This window comes from Scedosporium apiospermum (genome assembly GCF_000732125.1).
Source record: "Scedosporium apiospermum strain IHEM 14462 chromosome Unknown SEQ_SAPIO_0085, whole genome shotgun sequence".
NCBI classification, from domain to species: Eukaryota; Fungi; Ascomycota; class Sordariomycetes; order Microascales; family Microascaceae; genus Scedosporium; species Scedosporium apiospermum.
This window is the reverse complement of record NW_015971786.1, coordinates 431,923-451,514: the sequence shown is the minus strand read 5'-3', so window position 1 is coordinate 451,514 and position 19,592 is coordinate 431,923. Positions and strand designations below refer to the sequence as shown.

The following is a 19,592-nucleotide window of genomic DNA, read 5'->3' as shown; positions in this document are numbered from 1 at the left end:
GACCGACATCCCAACATGAAGTCCACACACCTTCTATTCGTTCAGAGCGCAGCCACAGTGTTTGCACAAGATTTCTCAATCGACTTCAGCGTCATCCTCCCTTCCGAGACACCAACCGGCACGTCAGATTCTTGGCAATGCGCCACAAAGAATGTCTATCAGTACTTCGACTTCCCCATGCCAACCGGCGCTCTAGAAGATGAGATCCTCCGCTACGGCGGGCAGCTCTACGAGGAGTCATGCACAGTCACCGGAGAAGCGGCCCTAGATTGTCTCCCTGCCACCGAGTACGATCGCCAGTGCGGCATCTCCACCGCCGCGCCGCCTAGCCTCCTCCCAGAATACTCCTCCTGGGCCAGCGCGGCCTTGTCGTGGTGGACGGGGCGAAGCTCCACCGCCCACGAGATAGCCTCGGAGTGCCCGCACTACTGGTACAAGGCTATGACTGACAAGTTCCTTGCTGGGCCTTGGTTGAATACTACGCTTGCGCATGCGCAGTGTATTGCTAAGGCCGCGGCGCAGATTACGGGCGATTCGACGGCGGCGAGCCCGACTGCGACGAGTGGCTCTGGGGTGAAGGGAGGCCCAGCGGAGACGGATAAGCCGAATGGTGTTGCTGGCCGCGCCTTTGATGTTTGGATGGTGGCGACCATTGGGCTGGCTGCTGTGTCTATGACCACTTGGTAAAGAAAGATAGAAGGCTGGCGAACAAAATATTTGGCTATACACAAGGCTTTGACATACAAAATGTATAATATATAATATAATATATAGTTGCATGATTTGGCTTCATCCGTGTTGTTTCTGCATCAACGCTTTCCAGGAGTTGACCGGGACTGAGATGCTAATTGCAGTACGTATAAATTTGCGGTTACACGATCAACCCATGCTTGAAGCTAGCGCTGAGGTCCTTACGGTTAGGGTTGGGCCCCGTTATAAATAGGCCTTGGGCAGATGCCTCTCTCTCTATCTGTTGTACAACCTGACAGCCTCGGGCGGCGTTCTGAATATTACTTGCTCTCGTACTCTCACACTCTTTGATCTCCTCATCGTGTCTCATGGCTATAGCTGTCAAGTAGGCAGCACGAAGACTGGAAATCTTCTTCTTCAGCAACATTCCTCTCTCCACTCGGGAAGATTATAAGGATCTATAAACTCCACGGGAGAGACTATAGAGGCGACGTTGCTAGCGGGATGAGGTTTCGTATAGAAAAGAGAGATAGTCGTTAGCGTCATTAATGGTCTCTCGGTAGCATTCCGTATCTGGTGCCTGCAACAGCCTCTTGTTCTCTGAACCCCATGGCCTATTCAACTACTTCAATAGCGATAGTAATTTCGTCTATACAAGGGCCCTTCCGCCCTGCATCTTCGCACGCAGCTTCCCCAAGATATAGCAAGAGCCTTGCGTGGTGCTCTTCGCCCAGTCACGGTACTCTCTGGAGAGCGATATAGCAAAGATAAGTCCACAACATGGTAGGATATCGGCATCGGAGTTCCTATCAACGACTCTTAGGCTCAAGCATCGAGACTCGCGGCCCCCAGACCTCTTTTTGTCGCCACTTGAGTCGAACATGTCAAATGGGGCAACCTCTGCAGTCATCGTGAAGATCGCCGCCTTAAATTTCGGATTCCCTCTAGTTTGTTGGTGTTACCGGACGATATTTCAATCCTTGATCAGGTACGCAGCGTTATTTTTGTGTTTCGACAGGAGGGGTGTTTCGGTGAAGCCCTCTGTGTTCGATTTTTCAAATGGAAGCTCATGTTGTGCCAATCCCGAATCCTCGTCAGAACTACTTAAGTACTTAGAAGACGTCAGTCACACAATAAAAGGGCGGTAATTTAGACACTAACCGCTTACGCATGTCGAGAGATTACCAGAATGAATGCAATCATGATAATATACGTGAGGGTATCATTTGGTCTATGAGACTTTTCAAGCTATCATAACTGGGCATCCCTATTGTAACACCATCTCTTCACCTGTGCCCTGTTCCACAAACCCGTGCGGACTGTCCAACTCCGGCAACGAGTGAAAATCTTTACCCAAAAAAGGAAAATTCGTTTTGACGCGATTGATGCATCGTTTTATGAACAAAAATTAAGAAATAATAATGAAAGAAAGAGAGGGAGAGACAAAATAAAATAAACCGCCATCATGTAGAAGAAGCAGAGGAAGAAAATGAGCGATCAGCCTCTCTCCAATCCACACTGTCCCTAGCAGCGTAAATCGGTTCGGGGTCTTCGTCATCAGCGCCGCCGGCGTCACTCTCGTCATCCTCATACCTCGGCGGACTAGGTGGCACCTCGTCATACATCGGCGGCGCCTCGTCGTCCCACGCGACGCTGGAGCCCGGTTTCTCCGTGAGATTGACCTTGAAGCGCATGCGCAGAATACGGCCCATCCCCGTATCCACGAGGTCATCAGGCCGAGAGGCGAAAGCACGTGCGCGGGACACAATGAGTTCGACGAGGAGGGAATGAGTAATTTGGACGCCCTCGGGCGTGGTAGTGTCGCAGGCGTAGCGGGACGACGGCTGGTGGTGATGATGATGGTGGTGGTGAACGGGCGGGGGTTTCCGCATGGAAGGATGCATGCCGAAATCGAAGAAGAGCTCGAGGTGGCCGTCGGCGGTGAGGTAGTCAGATTTCCAATCGCGACAGACGACCTCCTCACCGAGGACGCGTGTCTCCGTGCGAGGGATCTTGTTCTTATTAGTCTCGGCAGCGAGTTCGGCCGTATCCGTGATGACGGAAGCGTGGCGCGTGCAGGCCTCCGCGACGGTCTTGATGCTTTCTTCGAGGCGCCACGAGGCCTTTTTGAGGCGCCAGCACTCGAGGGAGTCGTCCTGCGGGAGCTTGGAGGTGAGCCCATCCAGCGACATGGTGATGTTATTGCGGCCGCTCGGGTACAGTACTTGTTGGTACTGGGCGCTGGCGCGGATGTTGGTGGGTGGGAAGACGCGCACGGAGTTGTGGGGGCTGTCAGTTTCGGGTAGGCTGCGGCGCACGGGGATGAGGCGCGAGTTGGTGATGGGGATGGCGCCGGGGCTGCTGGAGCCGCTGGTGGGGGCGCGGGTGGTGGAAGGGGGCCGGGAGACAAGGGTGGTGGCGATGAGGTGGTAGGAGATGGTGACGAGGGCGGTGTCGGTTGTTATGGGGAGGTGTCCATCGAGGAGGCCGGTGAAGGGAAATTGGTGTGTTCCTGAGGTGGGTGTGGTGTTAGCAATTTTTTCTCTCTTCTTTTCCTTTTTTTTTTTTTTTTGGCGAATGTATCAAGGCATTGGGGAGAGAGGGGTAGAAATTGTGGTGTAAGTTGTTCATAGTTTCGTACCTCGAGATAGAGTTAGGGGTTGTGTCAAGAAGCTCCACTGTTGCAACTCCTCCTCATGCGTCGTGCAGTCGTCGCAGTGGCCCTGGAACGGCTTCTTCTGCACGATGCGCAAAACGAGGGAAGCCTTGACCTCGCTCACTTCAATCGAGTCCTCCTTTACATCGAGGAGCACCTGGCCCGAGACCAATGCGCCGGTGCTGCGTTCAGGATCCAGGTGGAAGAGGACGGGAGGGGACTCGATGACGAAGTCGAGCGATGCGGGGGCTGGCGGGGTATCGTTGTCCTTGAATATCCAAGGCAGCGGAAGCGGAAACGAGAAGCGGCGCTTCCTCTTGGGAGGAATTTGCGGTCGCGAACCGTCTTCGCTTAATCTGGGGAAATGGCCATGGAGGAGACTCGACCGAATTGAGGATAGAGAGGGCGAGGGTGGAGAGGGTGGTCGTTGTTGTGTTTGCTGCTGCTGCTGCTGTTGCTGTCGCGATTGTTGAGAGGTGGAGTCGTCGTCGGCGACTGGTTGTTGTGTGTCCATGGGCGGCAGGGGTCGGTGGGTATAGGCCGATTCATCACTTTCGTGATCAATGCTGGCAGAAGAAGTATTTGCGGACGAGCCCGTGGCGTGGGAATCTACGCGGTCGATGGAGTACCGCGAGGAGCGCAAGGTGGCGGTTTGATTCTTCGCCGGAACGTTGCTGCCTTCTGTCCTTGAGCGGAAGATGTTGGCGACGCTTAAGAGGTTGGGGTGCATTGTCGAATAAAGAAAAAGAAGAGACTTTTTTTCGATCAATAATAGACCAGTTTAGCCCAATATAATTGTTATGGACTTTGGAGCGGGGAGGGGCGGAATGGGCGACGATAAATGGACAATTTGGGGGACCTGGATGGTGCCACAGGGAGTGGTGAGTGGGTGTGTGACTCTAACTCCAACTGCTGTTGGTTATTTGTGGGTTGTATGGCCTGGCTGGGGGCAACAGGGCGTTGCTTTCAGTGCGTGTGATGCCCCGGGCTGGATGATTCTGGGTTTGCTGCGGGGTATTATTGGAGACTCCTTTGGGGGGCGAAGGACAGTGGCAGCTCAAAGGGCTTGGCGAACTTGTTCCTTGTGTCTTATCGCCTTTTCAATGACTGTCGAGATCGTCAGGTGGTTTCGATTCGTACGATGACGACAGGGACCCAATGGTTTATAACTTTGTGATTTCTTGGAACTCTTTGAATAGCAATCGACGCGGACTGGTAGACGGAGCTATAACAAAGAGATCAAAGGCCGAAAGCGGAATATCCATTACTCGCGCGAGGATTGGAATTGCGGTAAAATCGGTAAAATCGGAATAGAAGAGACAATGGAGGAGAGGAGAGACCAAGAAAGCGAGTTGTAACCGCGAGGCAACTTTGGACAAGGGACCCCAAGGCACTTAAACAAGAAAAAAAAAACTTGAAGTTCTTTTTGGAGAAGGAGGTGGGGAAAGGGGAAAGCAATGGCGCCAACGACGAAAAAAGGTAAAAAAAGAAGAAAAAAAAAAGGTGAGAAAAAGACGGGCGGTTCTCGGGATGTGTTGTGGCGAGTCTACTTTCGTCGTTCTCCGGGGCGATTTTTTTCTAACCTGGAGGCTGGTACTATGTTGGGAGGGGGAATGCGAGTACTGGGCCGATCTTGTAATTGTACGATTTTTGAGTTTCAATGGCTTTTCGTCAGGCGAAAGGTGATGATGTCGATCTCGATGTTTGTGACCGTAATGTGGAGAACGCCATCTGCCATCAATTGAATGATTGTAGCGATGCGGACAGCTTCAGTTTTCAGCTTGAGCTAGATCTTGAGCTTGAGCTTTTCTACGCATTTGGAAATATCGAATATTTGATCGCGGAGTCTCTCGAGGGAGGAATGGAATGGAATGGCCAGGGACTTTATGGGGTGAGGGTGTCTGTCTACAAAGTAGTACGGCATAGCTCCCTTATATGCTCATTCAAACAGAGATCGAGGCTGGGATCAATATTGGATGCACTGCATCAATACGAAGGAAGCATCTAGGTCTTGGCTATTCTAGCTTGCTACGACCAACGGAGCAAGATGGACCGGGATGGATGAAGGATCTGATCTGAGCGGCGGTTCATCCATTGTCACTTCGAATCCAACGCGAAACCCACGCAGAACGTAGCACATAGCTTGACTTACACCGGTAGACGAACCAATCTAAACTTTTTGCGTCGAAGGGTCAGTGGTAAGCGGTGGTCGGTGACGTGCCACGGGGTCAGATCAAAAACCAAAGCTAGCCAAAAACCCATGTATGCGTACAAGCAACAGCTAGCGTTTTGCGGGGAGCGGCCAGGTATATTTGATATTAGACTCGGTTTCGCCTGGCTGGCCTGGTCTGAGGTGCGGAACCTCGAGCTCTCCTGATTTCGTTGGATGGGATCGCCTGGTTCCTCCCTGTGCGCCCTGCACCTGCACACTTGCACATCGCATATTGCATCGACATGGATGGACATGGGGATGCCAATACAATACGAACGAACCAACTGTTCCTACCTGTCATTGCCCGTGTGCTTTTGCTGTAGCCTGTCTGTACGAAGTACTCCGTATGTGGGTGAGTATTCGAGTATCTGTCGCATTGAGGGACTGGGGAATTTGGCGGGGGCTGTCATGTTCCATTCCAGTCCAAACACTTACAGGGGGGACGTCACAAGATCCCGACATGAACTCCTCCGCGGCCATGTCGCCTCGTTTTCTTCCCTGGCTCCATCGATGACGTCCTTGTTCTCTCCCTTGGGGCCTTTAGAGTCACTCTCGCAAATGAAGGGACAAGAAGCTGAGTTGGCCTAAGATTGTAGATCATAGTCCTTTTCACGATCTATATGACGGACCAGATCGAAATTGAATCCAAATTGATACAAAACCAGCCGTGGTCCGAGTGCCACTCGACGGGGACCAGTCCTTTGAGTGTTGATCTCGAATCGGAGTGGCCCGCCGAGCCCTGAGCAGCACCGCAACAGAGCGGGAGCCCCTCATGACCTTGGACCCCACCAATCGTTGCCCCTCCTCGGCCCCTCCTGAGCAACCATTCGATCGCACTAACCTTCTCGCTAAGGCTCTGTCGTTCCCTGCTCTGCAGCGCAGTTTCGCGGGGGATGCGCCGTCCTCCGGCCGGGCCTCAAGGGTCTCGTCCCTGCCCTCTTATTCGCCGGCGGTATGCCACAAACGGCGAGGAACTTGCATGGTTTCGGGCATCTCATGACTTTGTGCATTTTTTTAATTCTTTTTTTATCCGTTTCCCATCATTAAGTTTCTCTCCTCTTGCGAAGCGACTATTTTGCCCTCATTCACTTGTACAAGGAGAAACTTGAAATATTAATATCAATGCTTCGAGCCTGCCACTCTCAATTGGGTTGCAGTGTGAGCTGTAAGCCAAATTAGCGGCGTCGGACGTTGGAGGCTTGCAGGCTGGGCTCGTCTTGTTTTCTTTCTTCATTTAGCCATGCGGGTATTAAGGGTTCGCCTCGGATCATTCCACGATTGACAATCGTGGAGTGACCAGTCTGGGCGGCAACCGCCGTCGGCAGACTCTACATCATTGTTGATGGATTGGACCGCACAATCGCGATATTTCGACATTTCCCCCACGATCATCTCGGATCGATGATGTCAGTGAAGAGGTGAGGCGATAATTTTATTATCGATTGCTAACCTATCAGATCTCCGTTTAATTTTGAAGGGACCATCTTGAGTGGCGATGCACGTGTTGGTAAAGATATTTTAGATTTAGGTAGTTTATAAGCTCCCTTGCGGTGCCTTTTTCTTACCTTCGTGGTTTCTTATTTTCTTCATCCTTCCCCTCCTTCTTTTCATTTCGGGTGGTTGGTTATGACTAGGAGAGTAAGGCGTGCGAAACCACGCATTTAGCATCAAGCATCAAGCATCAAACAGATGCGGGCAGAAACGCTCAGACAGGTCCAGATGCGTGTTAGGCGAGGTCTAGACCGCTCATCTCGCCCTGCCCAAGAAGCCAGAATGGTCGAAAGAGTAATATCTATCACGTGAATATCTCAAGTGAGCAATTAGGCGTTAGGTCTTAAGCGGTATGCCAAGCTCAAAACCGTCCATTCAGAGCCTGTCTGCTTTGATGAAGTCGTATTATATTGTTTTCATGTACGATGTAGGGAGGTCGGATGAGGGCACACGGACTGTTGATACGACATTGCTTTGATGTCTGTTGACTTGTAAGATGCTTGGCGCCTGACTTCGAGAGGTGGAAGGCTGATATTTGCAACATTTCTCCAAGTCGATTTCAAGAATACTCGCTGACTCAGCATCGAGGTCGATTGGGCTTCACTTGGGAGAAATCGGGATAAACCTCTCGCATTAGGGCCCTATTTGTCCCGAGACAAAGACATGCGTCGGCGTTTGGCTCGTTTGGCTCACATGCCGTAAAGCCCGTTTTGAATGCCTTCGAAGTCAGAAGTCAAGTCGGGATTCACACCGAGCCTCGGTCGAACCCTACTAAAAATAGAGATCTTCAGACAATGGGAAGATCCTCCGCGAAGGGGGAAATAAAACGTGGGGCTTGAGTTCGGAGCCGGATTCGGGCTGGCCGAGTCGCCGATTTCCTTCGGACGAAAAGCTTTTTCCTTTTTTTTTTTTTTTTTTTTTTTTTTTTTCTCTCCTTTTTAAGTCGGAGACTTTGCTCTGTGTGCCGGGTCTACCCAAGTCGCCCCGCTCGGCGAACTTTTTTTCCCATTTCAAACCCGGCGCTACTGGATAGGGCGTATTGGAATAGGAAGGGTAACGTCCCGTTGTAGCACTGGGCTATCGCAAATCATGTCGACTGCTGTCAGTGTTTACCATAGCGGTTTTTCCAAAGTGAACGCTTGCATCGCTGACAGATGCCGCTTATTCCTTCCGACCGGTTCCTTGGGTCTTGGCATGCTGAGTGACAAAATTGAGGGTAATTTTTTTCGTTCTCGGCCGCATATCGTCAGGAACACAGGGTCTTGGCTCTCAAATATGCCTCCTTTTTCCCTTTTAAACTCAAGAAAACATCTCAAGTTTGCTCCGCACTTCACACAACAGTCAAGATCGGGGTTCGGACACCGACTGCACTTTCAACTCCTGACAGCCTTTTTCTTCTCGGCCTCGGTCGCCCGCTTTGGAGTCCACATTCGAGCGGAGCAACGGACGTCATCAATACCCCGAGCCGACTTTGTGGAAGAAACGGGCGGACCTCCACCACAAGGATAGCGTCAAACAGGGGCCCCTTCGTGGCAAGTGCGAGGAAAGCGAAAAGTCTAGCAGGGGGAGACGCGCTAAAACTTACTGAGTGATGGTACGGGCCCCACACCACAAGGGCATACGTACTTCTATCATACTCTATACAGCACATTACGACGAATGGACAGACAGACACGAAGCAAGGGTAAGTCGAGCGAGTGCGAGCCAGTATGACGGAGTACAAAAGTATCTCCAAGTAAACAAGTCCTGATCTGGACTCGATGTAATCTTCTGGACTCACCTTAACGCTTCATAATAACCCAAAATGGGCACATTGACTTTCCTTCTACTCATCCTTTTGGTAATGGTCCGAACTCTATAACCAACAGATGTGATAGAAAGCCTGAAACAAAAGGAAAGATTGATCAATTGGTTGATGTAGAAGTAGCATTGAATGTTTGGTGTCGAGTGTTGACCTGCATCAAATGGTAGGATCGCTCCGCAAGTACCGCGTAATACACCATTTTCGTGTACTTCTACTTTGTTTTGATCGCCGTTGTGGGGGTGAGCAGTGACAATAGTTTGAAGAATCAGATGTACGAGGTACTTTGTTGGGCTGTGTTGGCTGTACTCACTGGACCGGCCAGTCTTGGCTGGAAGGGCAGACTGCCAATACCCAATATTCATCAAATCATTGAAATGTGCGCACAGCCGCATCAGATACGCGGATACGTCTGGCGGACTCGCAATCTGAATACGTATGCGAGGAGAGTCCGTTCCACCAACTCGATCCTTCGTACCTCGAAACACGTCGTAAAGTTTTGCCAGCCAGCCCTAGCATGATTGATGCCAATTTCTTTCCCCCAGAATCGTATCTCTCGATAATGAGCCCAAGAGGTGATGGCATCAAGATCGCTCCACTTCCCAAAATCCGACGGGATTCTGGGATGGACCTGTGCTCCGTTGCCCGACCTAGTGCTGCATTAATTGAACCGTGCACCGACGGAGCACACGACAGTCATACCAGACGAGAGGGTGGACACACCCCTTCGAAGTCGAGAGCTTTGGGAGCTGGCATTGTATGGGAGCGGTGTATCAAGTACAAAACAAGGTACACAGGGTACACTGTGGAGAACTGCATTCAACAGTTTGATTGTCAATGCAATCCAAGGGGACAATTTGTATCGCGTCCGAAGATTCCCAAGTAGCATCGACCAAATCAATTGTAATTTGTACCAGATTTTGTGCCTGGGGAGGGGTGGAGGAGAACTCAAAACTCGGCGACGGGGACCTGCGGATTGGAAACTGGGAAATGATACGCACCAAGGCTTTTTGGATGTTCCCCTAATGTTCCCTAATAGCTCGTGGTAAGGCGAGACACCAAGACAGCGCAGCAACTAGGCTGTGTACCCCACGAGTAGACCAAACTTCGGGTCCTTCTTCCTCCCCGATATTAATGGGATTGGATAGAGATCGCAGAGTATTAAGGGCACTGCCTGCTTCTCCCGTCCGTTTCCCACGCTGTTTTATCTCTCTTGGGTTTTTGTTCCACTTGGTCTTGCTCCAGTGCCATATTTGACTCCGGCTCTCTCTTTTTTTTGATTTTCTTTTTTTCTTCTTCTCTCCTTTTGATGCTAGGCCCGGGTCCTTGGTCATGAAAAAAGTCAAACAAGACTGACTCTCTCCCTGCGCCTCAATTGTATTGATGTACGCGGCACCGAGCTCCACATATTCCCAACCCTTCGTTTCAACCATTTTCACGTCGTCAACCCAAAACCCACAAGTTACAACTAACCCAATCCTGACATCTAGCCGACACTGTCAGCGGTCGTCGTCGTTGCTGTTTGTTCAAGGGTGGATCATCATCGCATTTTCCTGTTCTTGAAAACCATCGCCATCCCCCACGGTTTTTCCGATCCTTCCATCTCGGCGATTTTCCCATCTCTCGGCGAACCTTAAAAAGACGATTGTCATCCCTTCCTCTCCTTCCCGCTCTGCCCCCCCAGCCAACTACGACCACGACAACACAACCGTAATCAACACCATCACCACCACCCTTCCGACGTCAATCACCCCAGCAAGCCATCCATCATGGGCATCGGCGCCTTCGCCGAGCCCCTCGTGGTCATCACGCTCCTCTTTGGAGGAGCGTGGTTCAATCGCACCCTCGGCCGGGATAACGTCGTCTCCAACCTCGTCTCCTACTCGCCGCTTGGCCACGCGCGAAAGCGATCCGACGACTACGGACGCCGAAATTCGGACTCCGAACTCTCGGACAGGGATGCCTCTGTAGATTGGGCGTCCAATTCTGGCACACTCTCCCCCTTAGAGCAGTCCAGATGGCGAAATCGGAAAATCCGCCTTTTCCGGTATCAACGCACCGTTTCGACGCCGAATACTACAGTTTTCAAGGACAGGCTGCTTAGCCGTCTGCTACAAAAGTTTCCTTTCCTCGTTGAAGCCTGGTATTGGGCTTTGATCTACTGGGTAAGTGGCTTCTCCTCCCTGGCATTCGTTGATAGTCGCACTCCCCCTCCATCTGGGTGATGTGGTGCTTGCTCCCCAATGGGCCCATGCATACTCTCCATTGTCCCTCGATCCCAACATCTCTCTTCTGCAAGGGCTTTGTCTCACTCTTTTTCTTCTCTTTCTGTAGGTCTACCAACTTGGTCGAGCCTTCACAGCCCTCACCCTTGTAGAGGGAACTGTTGATGTTGCCCGAAAGCATGCTCTGCAGCTTGTTCACATTGAGCAAGCTCTGGGCATCTTCATTGAGCGACCAATCCAGGACTGGTTCCTCCACCACCCCAACCTGATGCGATGGACCAACCGTACTTACTCCTTCATCCATATCCCCGGAACGATTCTCTTCCTCGTCCTCCTGTATTACTTCACCACCACCCGTAAGCGACGCGCTCTCGTCAAGTCCAATGGATCCGATAACTCGATTGGAGGAAGCTCGGGACCGATGCTTTACGAAGCTCGCCGACGAACCATGGCTTTGTGCAACCTGATCGCGTTCATCGTCTTCACTCTGTGGCCCTGCATGCCACCCCGCCTGCTGAGCGACCCCGAGTATGAGGGCCCCGACGCGGTCGAGGCGAAGAGTTTCGGATTCGTCGATACCGTCCATAGTGCCGACGGTGAGAAGAGTGTCTGGACTACCAACAAGTTCTGCAATCAGTATGGTAAGTTGGTTGTGCATCGGATTGGGGCTCGCGATCTTTCCCTAGAAACTGCAACGTCAATGCTAACAACCCCCCCCCCCCCCAATTAGCCGCCATGCCATCTCTCCATTTCGGATACTCCCTTCTTATCGGATTGACAATCGCGACGTTCCCCATCGCCGGCTTGCGATCGACCTCGTGGAAGCGTCTCGCCATCGTGTGCTTGGGCATGTCCTACCCCGCGATCATCCTGGCCGCCATTGTCGCAACCGCGAACCATTTCGTCCTCGATGCCGTCGCCGGCGCCATTGTATGCGGTATCGCGTGGAATGCCAACGGCGTCCTCTTGAACCTTCTCGTCCTCGAGGACTACTTCCTGTGGGCGGTGCGTATCCACAAGCCAGTCAACTGGACGGATCCCGAGACGGCGGTCGAGAGGACCTGGCAGGGAACCATGGTCCAGGACGTCTAGAAGAGTGCCAGGAGGTCCAAGATAAAGGGGAAATGGGTAATGCGAGCCTCGAGAAGACGGCGAACGTTGGAGATGGAGGAGGGTAAGAAGAAATAATGTCTGCACATAACCAAAGAAAGTGGCGCAAGTTTTTTTTGAGCACCAGAGGAGGGAGGGAGGGGCAGGTAGTCTCCTTCCCACCCCCCACGCCAGTACACTACACTAATATATTATGAGAGCTCCTCTTTTCTTTTCTGTCCCCCTTTTTTTCTCTTGTTGAACGAGTTAAAATAAACCCCTCAAATATCTCCCACGAACGTTTCGAAGTGGTTAGGCTGCGTGATCCAAGCGCTGGCTGTCATTTTAGACTTTTTTTCCAATAGCGGGAAAATGGCGACATCGTGCTGTAGATTTACGTTGGAGTGGGAGAACCCTGGTCAGTTGGGCGTCTCAAAACACCTAGCTCCAGTTCACGATGTTCCCCTCGTGCGCGGGCAGGAGCTAGCGACTGGTCATTCTGGCGTCACACGACTGATGGAACCCCTGCAGGCTTATAAAACGGGGTCGGTCTACTGGTTTGGAGAAGAAATTGCTCCCTCCTGCCGAATGCTGCTGCCTTCACTCCGTGCTACTCTACTTTGTACGATTTGGCAGGTAAGAAGAGAATGGATGTGTTTGCTGTGTGACAATCTCGGAGAATTTTAGAATTGATGTTTATTCGGCAATAGAGAACGGCTGAAAGGGCTGTTCCCGACCGTTTAAATCTGTGTTTCCATGTCTTCGAAGTGCTTCATCACCGAAGGTCAGGCACTTTTTCCAAGTACTTGTAGGATGTCGCGCAAGGCAGTTCATAAGGGATTGAGTCAAGGATGAACTAATCAATCATAATCTTAAAAATACCAGCAGCATTGTGTGTGTCGGAGCCATCAGTCCGATAAAGGGATTTCTCACCAGTCCCAATCTAAAGAAAGATCGTGGGGCGATGTTAGGCTCCAGTCTGGCTGGTGTCAATGTCCGTTGTTTCTCCCGAATATCAACCGACTCCGATCCATTGCATTGAACCTCTCGTGTCTTTGACCTAGGCGACCTGCGACATCAATTGCGAAGCATTGAACAGCTCTAATGAACAGGAAATTTACGCATGTCATTATAGCAACGAAGGCGGAGGTCTCGACGTGAGGCCCGTAATCCAGACACCATGAGGGAGTTTATGGTCTATGTCCAGAACGCCTTCTACGATGCGACGGGGTGGAGCCAGGACAATTCGTACTCGACCTTAAATTCAACTGCACATGGTATGTCGACACCTTCCTTTTCGTGAAACCTCTTTTTTAAAAGGAGGATCTCTGACTGGCATCGCATTGGAACAGAACTCCTCTGCTTCTCCACACCGCAAGGCCTCCGCCTAAACCTCTCCTCTCTCGCCACCCCCCACTTCGCGACATCATACCAGCTCGGCTCAGTCGGAATCGTCGACGGCTCCGTCTCCTACCTCTACTCCTCCGTCCCTCTTAAGGACCAATTCACGCCGCAGTCAGAATCCCTCTCGCTCCCGAGTCTATGCCGCGGGTATAGAACCCTACGACAGCTCCATCGACGCGACCCCGTTCAGGCGATACAACCCATTGTCAAAGACGGACCGTCGTTGCTGTACGGGAGGTTATATTTGCCTCAGTCGTTATTGGAAGCGCTCGTGGTGAAGAGGTTTTCTTCGGGTTTGCAGCTTCAACTCCGCGCCGTATCCTCGAAGGCGCTTAGGAATGGCGGTTCGCTCCTCGGTCTTGCGCAGTACGACGTGGGGAAATATGCCGTCGAAGGCCTGGCGTCTTCGGACGGCGGGTTATTGGGGCTGAGGGGCGTGTACAACTTTGGCGGAGACGCGAAGGAGCCACACCAGAACGGTTCCCCCGAACCCGCGAGTAACGGGAACGGTGCGGATCGAGAGCGTATATACGGCCGGTTCACGGCCGGCGGGGAGATATACTACGGCACACTGAATAAATCCGGAGGCATCAGCTGCGGTCTGCGCTTCGCTACGCTTCCCTCGTACAGGGGTACGCCGCTGACGGCGACGCTGACGCTAAATCCCTTGATGGGCAGCATCCGCGCGAGCTACTCGGTCATGGCGGGCCGGCACTGCAGCCTCGCGACGATGTTGGATTTCAATGTGTATAGCTACGAGAGCAACTGGTCCGTGGGCGTGGAGCTTTGGCGCAAGGAGTTCCTAAGGCATGTGGAAGAAGATGTGACGACGACGACGGCCGTGCAGGAGGAGGTGGCCGCTCTTGCGAGTACCCTTGACCCTGCTGTAGCCAAGGCGTGGAGTAGGAGTTTGCAGGCTAAGCTGGAGTGGAGGCTTGATGAGCCGGGGGCAAAGGCGCCGCAAGTAGTTGAGAAGAAGACTGTGCCCAAGAGGAGGAGTTTACCGAGGAAGAAGAAGAGCGTGCCGGAGAAGAAGAAGGAGGACGATGATGATGAGTATAATGGGGTGATTAAGGCGAGGTTCGGACAGAATAGAATAGGGATACTGTGGGAGGGGAGGGTGAAGTCGCTGCTGTATAGTGTTGGGAGTGGGATTGATTTGCGGAACCCGGATCAACCGTTTAGGACGCTTGGGTTGGAGATTCAGTATTCGTCTTGAGGGGGGGAGAGAGGAGAGGGTAAGCCATACACACCCCTTGTATTATGAGTAGAGGCAGAGCGATTGGGATTCAGCTTTGCAGAGATGGGTTAGAGGCAAGGCTTCATCTAGGCGCATAGAAGGATGGTTTGTATGCCATGTATAACTGGAATACTATTGGCGATTCAGTACTACTAAGGTGCTTTGGTGATGTGAACAATCCCATCTTATTCCACGTAATTGGAGTTGGCCCTCGGCGTGGCATTGAGATCTCTTCTTACTTTGTTCGAGAGGTTCTCAACTCGGAATTAATACGGCATGGCGCAAATCACAATATCCCCCCTTCTTGCGGATGGAAGATGGCAAGGCTCCAGGGCGTCATTGACTACTGGCCACCTTTTCAACGCTGGGACCCAGGCACGAGGGGCGCCGCATTACGTCGTCGGTTACACAGGGCATCCCCCCTACGAAGTAGAATTGTACTCTCTTTCCACTTGGGCGTTGGACAAGCTCTTTTCTCTGCTCTCCTTAGCATTGTTTCTTAGAAAAGAGCGCCCCACGCCCCAGCGGTACTGGAGCTCTTTGTTTGTCGTGAGAGGGTACCTCGATTTTGTATGGGGGCGGAAGCCACTGCCCCAAAGGGGGCCGGACATTCGTGTAACGAAGGGGGGTATGAGGGGGGTCGGAGACCCCTCCTGGTTGGTCAGAGGGAGCCCGGGACGGGGCCCCAGATATGGGCCGGAGAGGGCCGGAGAGGGCCGGAGATTTCACATCGTCTATAAAAACGCGGCGCGTTTGCAGTGTCTGCAGAGTTTGTAGAGAGTAGAACTTCCCTCCAATATCAACAGAGGTCTGCTGTTTCTTCTTTTTTTGTCTTTACACCTACGGAGTGGTGTCTCAATTGAGCAGTGGTGTCTGCGCCTGGAGCATCGCGACATCAACCGAAGCTGGTTGTGCTGGGGTCTTTGAGCGAAGTTACTGTTTGGTACGAGTAATTAGCTTCAGCATTGTCTATCTAGTCCTTTGGTTTTAGAGTTACATAGCCGACGATCATTACAACCCCCTCCTTTCTATATTATTCGATGGCCACGACTACTGCAAGACCACTTGCGAGGCCGCCAAACGCAGCGACCCAAGCATCCACACCAAGTCCACCCTCCATATCTCTACCGCAAAAGGCGGATATCTTTGCGGATCGACTCCGTAATTGGATCTCGGATCACTACCTGGCGGCAACAGGATGGATTTTTGCAGTTATCAACACGGTCGTCGCAATAGTAGCCCTGCTTCCAGGGTTCAATGGCCAAGAGATATCTAGAAAGGCGCTCGAACTAGCTGAGTGGACTGCACTGAAGGACTACATTGAGCAGTGTCAAGAACAGTTGGCAAGATTCCCCTCCTCCCAGTCCCCTCCCGTTGGTAAGAAATGTTGCTAATATGAAATCGCCTTCTAGAAAGGAGGCGAGGCGACTTCCAGTTGCGAAGAAACCGCGAAGATTACTCTTCCGCCTCCTCCCTATGTCAATGTTCATTCTCTACGTCCTTTCCGCCGATTTATTTCCCGCGAACTGAGCAAGGTTTCTGAAGGGAGGCGAGTGGTTGCCCGTATACCTGCGATCTACCAATTCGGAGGCGTGTTGTTGTTCCTCTCCATCGTTCTCCTAGCATTCATCGTACTAGTTTTAGGGCTGGTTAGAAATCGAAAAGAACCTCATTCAAAGAGAATCTGGGAACAGTGGGATACGGAGTCGAGTCTTGAAACACCAGCGCAGGATTCTATGGATGGCGATTGGCAACGTTTACTCGAACTCGCCGAACGGCTTTTGGAAAAGTAAGCTCAGGCAATGTCAACTAGCTACCAGCCCACGGGCCTGGGTAACACTGTGAAAGCTCGATGGAGGTAAGGAGACGAGAGCCCACCAGACAAAGGTGTAACTGACACGACAATATTACATCTAGAAGAGAAGGGGTTCGCTGCTCTCAAGCTCCTCGTTCAAATTGCAAGGGTGGGAAATTCAATCGAGTTCTCTGAGGTCAGGTCGGACGTCGTTTTAGATATGCAAAGGAGGGCAAAGTTACTAGGATCGCAGGGGTTTGAAGAGAATGTCAAATGAGACTTGATGTCTGAGTTCAAAATAGTAACAGTGTTGACAATAATATACATACTCCGCACAGTGAAAAAAAATGTGGTGACTAAGCATTTCCACATTCAGACGGATTGAGCCTGACCCAAGCCCTAGCGCTAGCCCCGCCAGGACATACAACACCACTTTAATATTTTTTTGAGAACTTCAACTTCGACTTCATCTGTGAAATTCAACATCGCCAATCCAACAACCCACCCATCACCCAACCAACTTTCCAGATCAATACCGCAAACATGCCTGGCGGAGTTTCTGTTCGCGACGTCGAAGTAGGTTAACCTGAATTATCCTTCCGGCTAGTTCGCTCCGGACACAAAGAAAAAATATATATGGGCTGCCCCTTGGCCATTTGCCTCGACCGACTTCTTGAGTCGAACTCGATGGCATAGGCCCAATCAACCACGGGGGATGTGCCATATCTCTGCGCTGAGAAAGCAAGAAAGATGTCGCAATCTCTTCTCTCAGGATCAGGAGCAGGCGTGAGGGAGTCGAAAGACTTCTGATGACGGAATAATGCTAATTCAGTGGGTTTCCCTTGTCTCCAGGCGCAAAAGTTCATCAATGCCTACGCGGCTTTCCTGAAGCGCCAGGGCAAGCTCCCCATTCCCGGTTTGTTCCCCCCCTTCCTTTTATTCCCTGCCTATCTGCCGAGAACCAGATCCCTGTCTCTTCGGCAAGGTTTCTGTGAAAGTATCTGTGGCTAATCAGTTTGAACAGGATGGGTTGAGCTCGTCAAGACTGGCCCTGCCAAGGAGCTTCCTCCCCAGGATATCGACTGGTTCTACGTTCGTGCCGCCTCCGTCGCCCGCCACGTCTACCTCCGCAAGACCGTCGGTGTTGGCCGTCTCCGAAAGGTCCACGGTTCCGCCAAGAACAGGGGTGTTCGCCCCTCCAGGCACGTCGATGCCTCCGGCAGCGTCGACCGCAAGATCCTCCAGGCCCTCGAGAAGATTGGTGTCGTTGAGCAGGATGAGGAGAAGGGTGGACGCAGGATTACCCAGGCCGGCCAGCGTGATCTTGACCGTATGTTTCCTCTATATCCAATCCTTCTCTTAGTTCAGACATCATTCCAATTGGTACATTGACTAACATTGATAATTAGGTATTGCGCAAACCGTCGCTGAGGCCGATGAGGAGGATGAGGATGATGACGAGTAAAAGGTTCATGTCATGTTCATATTGATTTGCTACCATGGCATCGGGTCACTTATATCGAGGATGGCGTACACGGTTTTTAAAAGGTTGGCAGGTTAGCATTTTCATGCCGTCATAAGACACGTTCACATACCTCGATCTTTACACAGTAAATGCTTGTAGCTTGGACTTGACTCAACTTGAAGTGACCCTCTTGTCTAGAAAGTTTCCATCTAGGGAATGTATCGAGCCCTCGTTTGAGGTGAAATGATCCTGTATGAGACTCGACATTGTCCCAGGTGTGCATGTTAGATCCCCCTAGTCCTGCTCCAGCCAAAGGCCTTCGGTTCTTTCCCAGGCCATCACCAGCTCACAGAAGTGGTAGGGGTCACCAGGTCCCAGTTACTGTCGTGCTCCCAGTGTAAGTGAAGCCTCACGAGTCCAACCTCGGTTTGTGGTGAGCAGAAGCCTCCTTCCTTCCTTCCCCTTACCTCCAGACCTAGATCCAGTTTCTAACATCATAATTCCCAGATCCCAGATGCCTCTCTTCCTCTTATCGACTTCTTTCTTCTTTCAAGCTCACCAGTTCCATCTGACTTCACATCCTCTCTGAAAACTGGTACCACATCAACTTTTTTCACATCCTCCCTCTTCCCTGACACCATTATCACATCTCTTGAATCCAATTATCTATCTCAGCCTTGACACTTTCTTCTTTTCTGGTTTTCTATTCTCTTAATTCATTCCATCCTTAACTTGAGCAAGCCGACAGGAATCAGATACCCTCCTCTTCTCTTCTGGTTCTTCCACACATCTTTTATTCCATCCTTATCCCCATCCTGATCAAAGCCACCAGAAACAGACATCCTCTTCTCATTCTCTGTTTCCTCTACCCATCATCTATCTATCCACCAGCTTGATCCCCCCAGAAAAGAGGCAGACGTCGCCTTTCCTCTCTGTTTCCACTATTCCACCTTTATCTTTCTTCTTTCATCATATCGACTCGACTCCATTCTTACCGACACTCGCGTCCCCCACCTCGATTTGACGGCTTTCCATTCTCTCGATTCGGCAGGCACCTCCCTCGACGTCTATTGAGCCCGGCCTATTGAAAATCAACCACCTTGAATTGAGTCCAGTGGTTCGCGACTTCCCCATTCAATCTTCCAATTAAGGTATGTTGAAACATTTTCTATCCTCTCGAGTCTCTATTCATTTCCCTCTTAAACAATAAGACATTCTACACCCTTGCCCCCAAACAAGGAGAGTACCTTCCTGTTCTCAAGACCTCATCCCTATCCCCAGTCTGCTGTGTTTATTATTTCTTTCCTCTTCGTTCCTCCCATTCAGCCCATACCCCCTGCTACTTCTGACCCACGGCATTATGCTTCTGCCTTGTATGTCTACTTGATACTTCTATTTCATATTCTATCTCATACTTGTCATATCCACCTCACCCTTACCGAGATCCCCAAGCCAGCTGGCTGGGTGAACTTCTGTAAGGCCCCTGTTCATCAGGGTGGCATTTTGAAGAGACATCGCTGTGTT

The 19,592-nt window shown here is 51.4% G+C and overlaps 4 protein-coding genes and 1 pseudogene across 4 annotated transcripts; 4 read left to right on the top strand and 1 right to left on the bottom strand.

The window, feature by feature from the left end:
• Positions 1–15: 15 nt before the first annotated feature.
• SAPIO_CDS2144 lies at positions 16–687 on the top strand (annotated as a pseudogene; the record flags this gene model as incomplete).
• Positions 688–2,153: 1,466 nt separating this feature from the next.
• SAPIO_CDS2143 (uncharacterized protein) lies at positions 2,154–4,076 on the bottom strand (the record flags this gene model as incomplete). The annotated part of the gene is made up of 2 exons (XM_016785254.1): positions 2,154–3,202; positions 3,332–4,076. The coding sequence occupies 2 exons, from the start codon at positions 4,074–4,076 to the stop codon at positions 2,154–2,156; spliced, it is 1,794 nt and encodes a 597-aa protein (XP_016645132.1).
• Positions 4,077–10,619: 6,543 nt separating this feature from the next.
• On the top strand, positions 10,620–12,167 carry SAPIO_CDS2142 (Integral membrane protein; the record flags this gene model as incomplete). The annotated part of the gene is made up of 3 exons (XM_016785253.1): positions 10,620–11,015; positions 11,185–11,716; positions 11,806–12,167. The coding sequence occupies 3 exons, from the start codon at positions 10,620–10,622 to the stop codon at positions 12,165–12,167; spliced, it is 1,290 nt and encodes a 429-aa protein (XP_016645131.1).
• A 1,177-nt stretch (positions 12,168–13,344) lies between these two features.
• SAPIO_CDS2141 (Mitochondrial distribution and morphology protein 10) lies at positions 13,345–14,787 on the top strand (the record flags this gene model as incomplete). The annotated part of the gene is made up of 2 exons (XM_016785252.1): positions 13,345–13,441; positions 13,517–14,787. The coding sequence occupies 2 exons, from the start codon at positions 13,345–13,347 to the stop codon at positions 14,785–14,787; spliced, it is 1,368 nt and encodes a 455-aa protein (XP_016645130.1).
• Positions 14,788–17,146: 2,359 nt separating this feature from the next.
• On the top strand, positions 17,147–18,068 carry SAPIO_CDS2140 (uncharacterized protein; the record flags this gene model as incomplete). Its single annotated transcript, XM_016785251.1, has 4 exons — positions 17,147–17,179; positions 17,456–17,519; positions 17,628–17,933; positions 18,013–18,068. 4 exons carry the CDS (start codon positions 17,147–17,149, stop codon positions 18,066–18,068), a joined length of 459 nt encoding a protein of 152 aa, XP_016645129.1.
• Positions 18,069–19,592: the final 1,524 nt, after the last annotated feature.